The sequence below is a fragment of the Podarcis gaigeae genome, assembly GCF_964106915.1.
Source record: "Podarcis gaigeae genome assembly, chromosome: 9".
Taxonomy (NCBI): Eukaryota; Metazoa; Chordata; class Lepidosauria; order Squamata; family Lacertidae; genus Podarcis; species Podarcis gaigeae.
Window position 1 is genome coordinate 9,239,053 of NC_139685.1, and position 13,949 is coordinate 9,253,001.

The 13,949-nt window shown below is 43.0% G+C and overlaps 1 protein-coding gene across 7 annotated transcripts in view; it reads right to left on the minus strand.

Annotated features, from left to right (window-relative positions):
• LDB2 (LIM domain binding 2) overlaps positions 1-13,949 on the minus strand; it is a 234,256-nt gene that overhangs the window by 7,783 nt on the left and 212,524 nt on the right. For 3 of the 7 annotated variants that reach the window (XM_083755044.1, XM_083755048.1, XM_083755043.1), the window contains 2 exons: positions 4,041-4,164; positions 3,379-3,533 (listed from right to left, as the gene is read on the minus strand). In XM_083755044.1, coding sequence (XP_083611170.1) covers positions 3,379-3,533; positions 4,041-4,164 — 279 coding nt within the window. Of the gene's footprint in view, positions 1-235; positions 379-3,378; positions 3,534-4,040; positions 4,165-13,949 lie in introns of all 7 variants that reach the window. The other 4 variants (XM_083755049.1, XM_083755047.1, XM_083755046.1 and 1 more) reach the window with 3 other exon arrangements.

Below are 13,949 nucleotides of genomic sequence, written 5' to 3' on the forward strand. Positions count from 1 at the left end.
ACACATTGTGGTCTTGATCCAGAGAAACCAGTTGTGTCAAGTCCTCCTGAAATCAACTGGACTTGCAACTAATGTTCCAGTTGATTTCAGTGAAGCTCTGTCCACATCTTTGGCTCAGCTGCATTTTTTCTGCCCCACAGTGGGACCCTCTGCTCCTTGGAAAGCAACACCAAAGACACCCGCCAATTAATTCCACACCAAGTCATCTCAACTCCCTAGTGCAATAGCCACCAACCTCTGAAGAGGACTGGAAGTGACTCCTTTTACAGCCCCTCAATGCTTCTCCTTAAATTGGCCAGTAGGGGTTACTGTTGTCGAATGACACAAGGCTCCATCCCTCCCAGGGTTGAGGCTGCAGCGTTGGAGTGCTCCTAGCTCCTGCTCATGGATTGAGAAGCAGAATCCAAGAATTAAACCCTAGGGCTTTCTTTTGCAGGGGACACACACAGCTAAGGGCTAGTCACAGCAGCTTGCAAGATTCAGCTACATCCGCTCATTTCATGGTTACAAACAGCAATAGTCAGTGTACGAACAGGTGAGTCTATGCTTGCAAAATGTGTATCAAGGCAAGACCATAGCTATCAACTTTTCCCTTTTCATGTGAGGAATCCTATTCGGAATAAGGGAATTTCCCTTAAAAAATGGGGAAAGTTGACATCTATGAGCAAGACCCCACTTGAAGGCTGTGCTTGGTTTAGTGTGGCCAAAGGCAGCTGTACTGCTGGAACTCTCTACGTTACCACACCTGTGGAAAAAATTCTTTGTTTTTACCCTTAAACAACCCCATGGCAGCTTGTTGAGTTATAAAAAAAACAGAATGTGCAGGTCCATGGTAAATATGGCACACAACCACCTTGTAAGGTGAATGGATTCTTCATGAATATACCATATTTTTTGCTCTATAAGACTCACTTTTTCCCTCCTAAAAAGTAAGGGGAAATGTGTGTGTGTCTTATGGAGCAAATGCAGGCTGCACAGCTATCCCAGAAGCCAGAACAGCAAGAGGGATTGCTGCTTTCACTGCACAGCGATCCCTCTTGCTGTTCTGGCTTCTGAGATTCAGAATATTTTTTTCTTGTTTTCTTTCTCCAAAAACTAGGTGCGTCTTGTGGTCTGGTGCGTCTTATAGAGCGAAAAATACGGTAATCGATATTATTATGTTTCCATTCTGTTCTACTTTTAAAATCGCTATCTGTGTACGGATGATGAACTTGAAAATGTCCAGTTCCAAGTAATGTTTAGTATTATCCCTAACCCAAAACAAACTGATTCAAAGAGCAGGTCCATAATCCCTGGAGTATGGAAAATATATATGTGGGGAAAATAGTTGCCAGCTTTTGATTACAAAACAGCTGAGGATGTGGAGTTGTTTGAGACTGGGGCACCTGCTCGGACCAGTAAAGGGGAATGCCAAAGGGCTTATGCCAGGGCATCAAGGAACAAATGAAGGACAGCCAACTAAATGGGACAACAGGCAACAGTTCAAAATACCATCAGTTTCTAAACACACTATAATTTTAAAAAAAGCTTTTTCATAAACAGCAACACATTTCATGGAGTTGGTCAACCACTGTGTGATGCAAACCTGACTTAAGAGTTTCCACAATATATTCATTATAGAAGGTAAAACAAACAAAATCTTGGGAGAGGTTTAGATTGTTTAAAAAGAACTAAAGCTTCATTTCCTGAAGCTCCTAGATGGGGGTTGGAAAGTCATTTTCTTCCATGATGAGATTATTTCCTAGCTGTCTGAAATGTCCTCTTTGTCCAACAGGCTCCTCATGGGGATACCTGAAGGAGCGTCTCCACCCCAGTCGTTCAGCCCTGACACTGGGAACTAGCACCAAGGGGTTCCCTCCCTGCAAGAAGTGAGGATACAGGGAACCAGGCAGAGGGCCTTCTTGGTAGTGGCGCCCGCCCTGTGGAACGCCCTCCCATCAGATGTCAAGGAAATAAACAACTATCTGACTTTTAGAAGACATCTGAAGGAAGCCCTGTTTAGGAAAGTTTTAAATGTTTGATGTTTTATCGCTTTATTATTTTTATTAATAATAATATTCTGTTGGGAGCCACCCAGAGTGACTGGGGAAACCTAGCCAGATGGGCGGGGTATAAATAATATGTTGTTGTTGTGGCATACCTTTGCAGCTATCACTGGCAAGAAGGAGACTCTCTTCTCATAATTTGTCATGGGGGGGGGTTAAAGGTAAAGGTAAAGGGACCCCTGACCGTTAGGTCCAGTCGTAGATGACTCTGGGGTTGTGGCGCTCATCTCGTTTTATTGGCAGAGGGAGCTGGCGTACAGCTTCTGGGTCATGTGGCCAGCATGACTAAGCCGCTTCTGGCGAACCAGAGCAGCGCACAGAAATGCCGTTTACCTTCCCACCGGAGTGGTACCTATTTATCTACTTGCACTTTGACCTGCTTTCAAACTGCTAGGTTGGCAGGAGTAGGGACTGAGCAATGGGAGCTCACCCCATCACGGGGATTCGAACCACCGACCTTCTGATCAGCAAGTCCTAGGCTCTGTGGTTTAACCCACAGCGCCACCTGGGTCCCTTGGGGGGGGGTAATCATTGCCTAATTGGAAGGAGAAGGAGGGCTGACCAGTAATGCCAGGAGTGCAGGTGTGTCTCAGTTCCACGCAAGAAAAACATAGCTCTAGGTGCAGAAAACACTTCCCTGATAATCTTGACTTTCTTGTTTTTAAGTGAATTTTTAGTGATTATGGTTCCAAAGCTATGCTTAAAAGTACTTTTGGGTAACGCCTGGGGAAATTTCAGACACCAGAGGCTGTTGCTGAATGTTCACAGGAACACCTGTATATGGCACTTGCAAAGAACAGAATTTTCACAATACAGTGGTACCTCAGGTTACATACGCTTCAGGTTACAGACTCCGCAAACCCAGAAATAGTGCTTCAGGTTAAGAACTTTGCTTCAGGATGAGAACAGAAGTCGTGCTCCGGCGGCACGGCGGCAGCAGAAGGCCTCATTAGCTAAGTGGTGCTTCAGGTTAAGAACAGTTTCAGGTTAAGAATAGACCTCCAGAACGAATTAAGTACTTAACCTGAGGTACCGCTGTACTCAGCACTGTCCAGGATCAGGAGCTGACTTAGCCACTTTTCTAGCACAAAGTGGTCATCTGCAGGCAATGGATTGCCTTTTCATTTATCAGCTTTACTTTCCTCATTTACAGAGAAGTGAATGGAAGCATTTCTGGGCTGAATACAGAAATGCCATTTAGAGAAGGGACTAAAAGCGCAGTACACACGCAGAAACCATTTTATGGTTGCTTGGCTCTTGGCCTATGTGAATTGTGTGTGTGTGTGTGTGGCTGTCATCTTATATGGAGGCCTAACAGGAAGGTGAGACTTACAGGTACCTGACTTGAAAGACTCAGGTTTGCAGCTGCCGCCGCCTTTTTCTTGCTGTTGGTGCTGTTGGCGTTGTTCCCGGCACTGCTGTTGGACGTGCTGCTGGTGGAGTTTTTCCTTTTCCTCCGTTTGGTTGCTGGCTGCCTTGTAGGCTCTGCTACAGTAGACACACGGGAGAGAAAATGAGTGACAGCTCTCAGTGCGGGCCGGGAAACGAGAGTGACAGACAACGGCATTCTCCTCCCCTGGTTTAAAATTCCCGCATGCTGAACGAATCTGCTAAACACTGGACACGTTAGCCTGGAACTCAAAGCAAATTTAAATTACGGGGTATGATTCCGATATAGCATTCTAACCATTCATAGATCTCAAACCCAAATAGCTCCCTGAGGTGGTGTGAAGTGGAGTCGTTCACCTCATAGCTCCTCTTCAGAGCAGATTCTCCTCAGAGACACCCATCAGTCATCTTCCACTGGGACAATGGCTGCTGCTGATTCTGCTGCCAAGGGGACCTGATCCTGACACCTTCAGCCAATTAATTACTACATCTGGCAATGCAAAGTGTTAGCTGACCAAGTGATGGGTCGACATGGATCTGGCCAGAGCTAACATTTCTGTGGCGAGGACTCTCTCAAAGGTCTATGGGAAATGTACAGCGTCATACCTGGAGGCGCCACCATCCTCTGCCATTTCTGAAACAAGCATGTTTTCAGGCAATCTCGAGGACTTAAATTATAGGTTTTATGCCTTGACATCAATTCTTGCATTGGCTCCAATATTACACACAACTGCAAAGAGAAAGAAGGCAGGAAAGCAAATTTAAAAGGAATTGCATTTGCTGAAAAACATACTTCTAGTCTGAATTGAAACTCAGCTTATTGCCTCAGTCTCTGGTTCCTATGCTTTCTGCTAAACAGAGAGTTATGTGATATGCATTTCAAGCAGTGACGCTGTTGAAGCTCACATTTCTGGGCTCAGGAATCTAGAATGCAGCTTTGAAAATATGAGGTGAGCAGGACAACTCAATTTCTTCTCTGGCTTGAGTTGTATTCTGAGCAGATGAGGTTGGGGTAACATCCAGCGCTTGTGCTTTCAAAAACAGGCAGTAGCCATTGCTTCTTTGTCCCAGAATTCTAGCTGTGCAAGCTGACACATGCAGCACATGGAGACTGCTATAGTCTGCAGTTTTCATCTTGGAACTGAGTCTAAAAACCAACACTATGGCCATAACTTTATTGCTTTTTATTCCCCCCCCCCCCATTTCCAGCTTTGTGCAATGTCTTAACAGATTAAGAGTTGTTGGAAACTCAAATGTTTGCTCCCTATTTTGTGACGTTTTGGTTGGTTCAAATAAATTTATTACCCAACTGAGGATTTGGGAGGTGTTTTTTTTCTTATGGAAATGCATCCTTTTTGTATCTCCTGGAGAATACTGTAACCTGTGTTAATCTGTTGTACAGGTATATAAAGAATGGAAGGAAACATACAGAATACAACATTTTCATACCTCAAGGCTAACTTATTTCTCTTCCTCTACAATTTTCATTTTACTTTTTGTTATACACAGGCTTATGCATCTCTTTCTGTTCGCAATCTGTGCTTTCACCGTCCTTCCCACTCTAACTTCACGAATGCCAGAAGGGTGAGCACACCAGAAGTGGGGTGAAGCGAGGAGGTGCTGGTTTGCTCAGGGCACACACATACAAGGAGCATGGGGGTTCTAGGGAGTGAAGAGGGCTTCGTTTTTCTTTCGTTTTTCAAGCCCTATGCAGCCTAGGACCCTCGTACCTACGGGACCGCCTCTCCTGCCCCATGGAGGACCTTAAGGTCCACAAATAACACTTCGGAAGTCCCGAGCCCCAAGGAGGTTAGATTGGCCTCAACCAGGACCAGGGCCTTTTCAGTACTGGCCCTGACTTGGTGGAATGCTCTGTCACAAGAGACTAGAGCCCTATGGGATTTGACATCTTTCCGCAGGGCCTGCAAGACAGAGCTGTTCCGCCTGGCCTTTGGTTTGGACTCAGTCTAACCCACTCACTCACTCACGCCAGGGAGGGCGGGGTATAAATAAAAAATTATTATTATTATCTAGCCATTCCAGCTACTCCTCACCAGCCTCAGATTTTAACTCACCCATTATGAGGAGGATTTCAGCCTAACAGAGCATCCCTGGACATTCGGGGGGGGGGGGGGTATGTTCTGCTTCAAACCTTTCTGAAACATCTAGAAATCTACTTTTCTTTTCTTGTTACCTAATAACTCAACGTGGTTTCCTACCTGCAACCTGAAGTGATGGTGCAATCTATGCTACCACCTCAGGTTTTGACCCTCGTTCTGCAGCATTTGTTTTGCCCTTAAGTCCTAATTTCTCGGGATTCGAAAGATGGTCTTCTCTGGCAGAAAGCTGCCCATTCAACAGGTGTGAGTGCCTCCATATTCTGAGATGAGGTAGGTGGTGACTACCTAGGCCCTCTGAGCTGAGGGAACCCATTTCTGGAATGGGCTGCCCAGAAAAATCAATTTGGTACTTCAAAGCAATCCTTCTTTGGAGCATTCACTTGAGAAAGGTTGACTTGTATTTGCTGCAGACTTTTCTCTTTAAATTTAGATTGTATGGTTGTAGTGCTGGTTCGGCAGTTTTGTATTTTTATAGCAATTGTGTGTTTTTTGCCCTGCCTGTTGCCAAACATTTTTTTTTAATGCTACATTTATGATTAGCAAACATATCACACGAGCGAAACTCACGATAATAAGGTTGTCCTAAAATAACCCAGATCTCCAAGTTTATGTACTAATTTTATTTACAGATATATAGAGAGAAACATTTTTCTGCCATAATAAAAATGTCCAGCTCTGGAGTTATAATTAATAAACACATCCATCTTGCAATGTATTATGTCTGCTAGTTCTTCTGTAGTCATTTGGGATTTCATATAAGAATAGATCAGTTTTTGGAGTACAGAACTAATATTTACATTCTCGGTTGGTTATATTCATTCATATTTTGGTTGTCTTCAATCATTCCTATATTTCCATTGGAAATTGGAGCTACTGTAATTCTACCAGTTCTGGTCACCAGGTGGCAGAAATAACTCAGCTAAGGAACCTAAACCCTCACTTGGCGTGGAAGAGAAATGCAAATTACAGTACTTTCAAGTGAGCTAATTCATTTTGGTTGGCCTTTGCATTTTAAGCAAGGAATACAGTGGTTTTTTTAAAAAAAAAGTAATATGCATGCCATATGGCAAGTATATTCAGTGTATTTCTTGAAAGTATATTTTCCCCTTAAAATCCTGTAAGTTGTTAAATTGAAAACCTAGAATGGAAACAGCCCTTAAATCCTAAAAAAGCATCAAAACCAGAAAGACATAATTCTGTATATTGCTTAAACCAGATGCAGTCTACTGGCAGTGCATGAGCAGGATCATACCAATAAGAGCGTATGGATTGTGTATCTATGAAGTTTCTCCTAAAAAGGGATGCAAACTACATTACACCAAAATTGCCCCAAGAAGGACTATTTTTCAGGCAGAAATCTTCTTTAATGTCTTTGCAGAATCTGGAATAAAGATGGAGATCTTCGTTCCAGTTGGTAACTGTGTTGGACTTGAGTTGGTTCTTTGTGCGTGGTGTTTATAATTGTTTATGTAAATAAATATAGTTGTTAAATTGTTTTCATATACGCAACTGTTTTAACTGTTTTTACTGTATATATGTAACTGTTTTATAAATTTATATATTGCAAATCACTCTGGGATGTCTCATGGGAAACAATTCATAAATAAAATAAATACATGTGACATCAGATGGTTGAAGCCTCTAAACCAGAGTTCAGAGAAATATGTAAGATCACCTTCTCAGACTAAACCACTGATTATCTATTTTGTACAGCATAAACAGAATGTGGAAACAGATAGAAGTTTAACAAGCCATCTAGGCTCTCAATTTTAGCATAGGCGTTACAGACCGAAGTGCCCCTATTTTCCAGGGGCAGTCCCCAATTTACAGAAACCATTCAAGTTTCTGATTTGATCCTGGAATGTCCTGCTTTTCCTTAAAGGTAAAGGGACCCCTGCCCGTTAGGTCCAGTCGCAGACAACTCTGGGGTTGTGGCACTCATCTCACTTTACTGGCCGAGGGAGCCGGCATTTGTCTGCAGACAGTTTTTCCGGGTCATGTGGCCAGCATGACTAAGCCGCTTCTGGCGAACCAGAGCAGCGCACGGAAACGCTGTTTACCTTCCCGCTGGAGCGGTACCTATTTATCTACTTGCACCGTGTGCTTTCGAACTGCTAGGTTGGCAGGAGCAGGGACTGAACAATGGGAACTTACCCCAACACGGGGATTTGAACCGCCGACCTTCTGATTGGCAAACCCTAGGCTCTGTGGTTTAACCCACAGCACCACCCACATCCCACTTTTCTCTAGGCTGTCCCTATTTTCATCGGAGAAATGTTGGATAGTATGGAATTATGTGACCACTGAGCCAAGGAGATAAGTAACAATATTACCATTAGAAGACATCTGGAGGTAGCCCTGTATAGGGAAGTTTTTTAATGTTCAATGTTTTACTATATTTTTATATCTGCCCAGAGTGGCTGGGTCAACTCGATCAGATGGGCAGAGTATTATTATTATTATTATTATTATTATTATTATTATTATTATTATTATAGGTCATCGCTATTTTCATTGGAGAAATGTTGGAGGGTATGAAGTTAACATGCAGCTATACTCAAACTGCACTTTAAGCTTAAAACTGCATTTTGAAAGCTTCAATTTAAACTTTAAAATAGCTTGTATATTGTAGCTGGTAAGACACTAGTTTAAAATCTTACCTCTGTCGTAATATTTGCTATGAATCTCACTAGCTCTCCAATACCCCATGTTAGATCAACATGTTCAAGTATGTGGCGGCTACTCCAACTCGAGATGGTTCTGACAGAATTTAGATCTATTTCTCCAGTTTCAAGTGCAGTTTTCTGACTGAAATGGCATTGGCCACTCTGAGATTTTTGCCAGAAAGTAGGTAGAGGGATTGTGATTTGCTGAACCTCTCATACTATATTAATTATCCTACTGTAAATTGTCTGCAAAGGGACTTAGTTCCAGTCCTTCCTAGAGGCTAGATTCCAAAAGTTGTGCTGGTGAATTTCCAGACACTTTGGCCAGGCTTGTCTTGCAGAATTCTGTTCTGGCCTCAATGCTCTTTAATATTTGCACGAAACCACTGAGGGAGCGCATCTAGAAATTTGGAGTACAGTGCCATCATACCCTCCAACACTTCTCCAATGAAAACAGAGACGTCAATAATAATAATAATAATAATAATAATAATAATAATAATAATAATAATAATATTTATACCCCACCCATCTGACTGGATTGCCCCAGCCACTCAGGGCAGCTTCCAACATATATAAAAACCATAATAAAACATTAAAAAACTTCCCTATGCAGGGCTGCCTTCAGATGTCTTCTACAGGCTGTATCTCCTTGGTTCAGGGGTCACATAACACCATACCCTCTGACATTTATTGAATGAAAATGGGGGGGGGTGGGGTGGGACCTTCTGAGATAAAATCAGAAACCAGGATGGCTTCTGTAAATCTAGGACTGCCCCTGGAAAATAGGATACCCCCCCCCCATCACTCGTTTTCATCATATGTCTGGGAGACAGCCACTGCCCTGAATCATTTGCTCTGGTCAGGTTCAGCAACAAACTGAAACTTAATCCATACAAGACAGAGACTCTACTGGCCAGGAGAACTGCTTCAGTTCAGTATGGGCTTCAGTCTGGTTTTGATGTGGTAACGCTCCCCTTGAATGATAAGGTTTGCAATTTTCAAGTGTTCCTGAATAATAGCTAATAATAGGTAATAGCTGTGGCCAGGAGTGTGCTTATACAGTTTAGGTATCCGTTCCTGGAATAGAGGTGGCCTGAGGTATGGAGGCCACAGCTCATCAAATTAGTGTAGCACACATTATGTACCTTGGGAAATTGTTCAGAAACTTCAGTTAGGACAGAATGCAGCAGTGAGAATTCTGACTGAATCGCTTTTCTGCATTTTTGTTGCAACAATGTTGGCTTCCGATTCCAGGCCCAATTCAAAGTGTTGGCTACCATCTTTTAATTTGTGTGAGGTTGAGATATGAATACTTAAGTGCCATCTTCCCTACTATGAACTAGTCGATCAATCCATATATTTCATCAGCAGAGACCCCTTCTTTGCATTCCACTGCCTTTCGAGGCTCAGTTTTAATGGTAACACACGAGGAGGTATTCTCTTTAGCAGAGTCTACAGTGTGAAACTCCTCATCCAGGTTTCTTTGGTTCTCATGCTGACCATCTTTAAACATCACCTGAAAGCTTTTCAATTTGACAAGCCCCAAGGCCTGGTTGCTGCCTGATTTGTTTTTATCCTTTCCGTTTTTCTCTCTCTCCTTCTCTGTGTGTGTTGAAATGCTTGTTTAGCTATTGGAAAAGCAAATGTGTATGGTTATATTTTAGTATTTTAGCTGTAAGCTGCATTGGACAGCTTGTGGGAGTTGGAAAAGTGAGGTAAGAAAGCCTAAAATATATAAAATATAAAGAAACAAGACCATAGCCAGCTACCCACTCTTTCATCCCTGTTCTGCATTTGCAGTTTGGGTATATAAATACTGACCTACCTTACAGAGCAGTTAATATCACAACCAGATTAGATATGTATAATTGTATTACATGATATTATAGAGTTCTGGATTTTGCTGCATGGAACTGATGGTTGGAAATGATTTCGCTCTCTCTCTCTCTCTCACCCCCCCTTGAGTGCTTTATGTATAAATTGAAATAGATTGGGAGACAGACGGAAAGATTAGACAGACAGATACAGTAGTGTTTTGGGGCATGGGAGTAACATATCATAAAGGCCTCTTCACATTATGTACTTTGATGTTGTACACATAAGATTTTTAAGTGTACATCAGGGGTCAGCAAACTTTTTCAGCAGAGGTCCACTGGTCCCTCAGACCTTGTAGGGGGCTGGACTATATTTTTTGGGGGGCAAATGAACAAATTCCTATGCCCCACAAATAACCCAGAGATGCATTTTAAATAAAAGGACACATTCTACTCCTGTAAAAACACGCTGATTCCCGGACTGACCGTGGGCCGGATTTAGAAGGCGACTGGGCTGGATCCAGCCCCTGGGCCTTAGTTTGCCTAGCCATGGTGTACATGATCTGGAAATTTAAAGTGTGAACATGACATACAAGTGTCCCTCAGGCTGTGCACTGCCTATGGTCCAATAGGCCCATGTCTTAGCTCTGCTTCCTGACTTCCTTTTAACTAGAGATATCTGGAGTTGAACCTCAGATCACTTTCATAGACAATAGGGACTCTTCCGTGGAACTAAGACCTAAATCTGAAACCTACTTGGCTGATACAAGCAATGTAAGTCTGACCAGAATGCAAAATTCAGAAGCTTATTTATTGGTCCCCAGATAATATTTATTTAAACTTGCCTTTGGTCCTTTCAATGTGCTACAACCAGTGCTTTCCTTTCTTCTACGAAGCTGGTTCAAAGTATCACCATTCAGCGATGACATCCTGATTACCTTTACAGATTAAAAAGCTTTCTTCTACTCCCTTTTGGAAATGTTTTGTGACCTAGCAGAGATTCCCGTGCAAACGGTATCTAAAGGAAACAGCATGGGAAAAAGGTTGGTTTCCCTGCGTGCTGTTTCCCGTCACATGGTGTCCGTGTGTGACATTTCCTTCCTCTCAATTCCTCCAAAAGGCAAACAATCCGCTATTCAGCAGTTCTGACTCAAATCCGAACACCTGATGCTTCTGATATGCAAACTGCCAGCTTTTCCTATTTGTGCAACAATTAGACCTTTATCTGTTTGCAGCTTTCCACTCCAACTATGAAAACGCTCCCACTGTCACTTTTGACGTGTGTCCTTGGCAGCTTGCTGAAGTGCGGAAGGACTCCAGAAAGCGGCTCGCCTGATTCAGGTCATCACCGATCCAAAGCAAGTGACAGTCGTAAAAAAATAAAATAATTCAAGCACACTTCAAAGCGTTCAGGCAAAGTGAAATTTGGCAAATTGAAAACGTTTCGATGAAATGCGCTCGCTCTACAGGCATATGAGAGACAGGGGATGCAACAGGTCTGCCCCAAGGGTGACTTCTCCCTCAAGCCAAATGGAGCCCCTAAGCTTTGGATTTGATCTGAAGGATTATTGGAGGTCCAAATTACTCTCTTCAGACGAGCATCTGTAGCACGGAGGCAGGACCTGCATACACGACCGTTCTTTAAAGGTGGAATGCACTCATTCTGCACCCACATGGCATAAAAGATCATTGCGTGTCAAGGTCCCCAAGACACCCCCCCCCAAATAAAGCACACATCACACAGAATTTTTATTTAAGGTTTTTGGCATAATTTTGGCCACAACTTTATTAACATACATGAATGTGAGTGGTTGCTTAGGCATTGGTTAGGCCTATCTGTCCCCCCACCTGGGGACAGAACTGACTTCCAGATTCCAGTGAAAGCCAGTAGGGGAAAACAATGTTGGGGAGAGAATGGGGCTGGGCACCATACCGTCACCCCTCCCTGCATACTCCCAGGGGCTTGCATGGCCCTAGCCCCTTGCCGGGGATACAGACAAAAGCATGGCAAACCCCTGGATTCCTTTAACGGAATTCCCTTGCAGCAGCAGCATTGGAGGGGCAGGCACAGCCAACCCTTACCCCTCCACCAACCAAATTTTAACCAATGCCTAACCACAACCTTACAAGTTGTGACAATTTGCTACGAGTAGGCAAAAACCAAATGGCACCAGCCAATCAGCCAAATGGACAAAATTCCTACCAAGCCCTTGCCCCAAAAGCAGACGACCCCATGAGAGGCATAGCAAGGTCAACACACGAGACCTAAAATTAAGGAGGGTGGGCGGGTGATCTGCCAGAGACCATCTAGCCTTACCCACCCAACAACAGGGGTGGTGGCTTGGAAAACCCCACCGCAACACATGCTCTCTTTGAATGAGAACACGCTTTACTATTATTTCAGGTACTTGATGACCTTTTTAATATGAATTCCCCAAATACCACGACAAAAAGCAAAAGCAATTAAGGGTACAATTAAGCAGTGGCGTAGCGTGGGGGGTGCAGGGGGGGCCGGCCGCACCGGGCGCAACATCTGGGGGTTAGGGTTAGGGGGCGCAAATCCATGGGTTTGGGGGCACAAATCCACGGGTTAGGGGGCGCAAATTACTTGCCTTGCCCCGGGTGCTGACAACCCACGCTACGCCACTGCAATTAAGCCTCCCAATTGATCACATAAAACTTTCAGGCAATCTGCCTTTTAACCATTTTATTCATCAAATAACGAATTACAAAATTTTGCCACTGTTGACTTCTCAGCTTGGCTACTGCAGAGTTTTCATCGGGTGCAGACTGCAGCTCTGTCTTTGGCCATCTCACCAGAAGCTTATGGCACCAATGTGGCAAGACCGCCATTTAATTCTAATTCATATCTGCACTAAATTAAAGGTGCTGGTTTTGACCTGTAAGTACAGGGTACCTTCTCCCATATGACCTCTCCCTGCCTGAGAACTGAGATTTAGTTCCTGGACCTTCATAGATATGCACTGTCAAGAGTAGGGTATGAAACTATACATATATGAGTCTTAACAATATTGGGTGTGAGGAATTCAAATCTGCTATTATTATTGGGTAACATTTAGCTTGGTAAGTCTATGTTTTATGAAGAAGCACATAAACTGCTTTTGGGAAACCAAAGAATTTTAATTCTACCTTCTGAAAAAGTCAGGTAATGCAATATAATATAATATAAAATATAATATAATAATATAATATAATATAATATAATATAATATAATAATTATAATATAATAATATAATATAACTGCAAGTACTTGGCAATTGTTTTTAATGATTTCTATGCAATTTACCCACATTTTACTTACCTTACTTACTAAATTACTTACTTACTAAATTATATTAATTTAACCAAAATATCTTTTGAATTCCCAAGCCATGCTACAACTTTTTAGCGCCTCTCATTTTGGAAATGTGAAAGCTGAAAAAATCAGCATGCCCAATTGCCAGAGACAATGTTGTCTCAAAATGGATGAAATTTCATGTGCAGGATCTGTGCAGGCTGTCTGTATGTCAGCAGGTCCAATTTAAGGTGCTTCTGCTGACATATATAAAGTGGAATGAAGTAAAAATATAAAGCCCTGGAAGACTGGGGATCCAAGTATTCAATAAAACCCCTCTGCCAATACTAACCTGCTTTGAGATCAGAAGAGGAAGCCCCAACTAAATATTGCTCATTATGTGTAGAATGAGGCAGGGACTTCTTGGTGGTGGTGCCTGGTTATGGAACTTCTTTCCTCTAGTGGCAAGGACAGCTATATCCTTGATGTACTTCTCTTACCACTTAAGACATGGGAAGGCCAACTAAGGCCCAGGGGCTGGATCCAGCCCAATCGCCTTCTCAATCCGGCCCGTAGACAGTCCGGGAATCAGCGTGTTTTTACATGAGTAGAATGT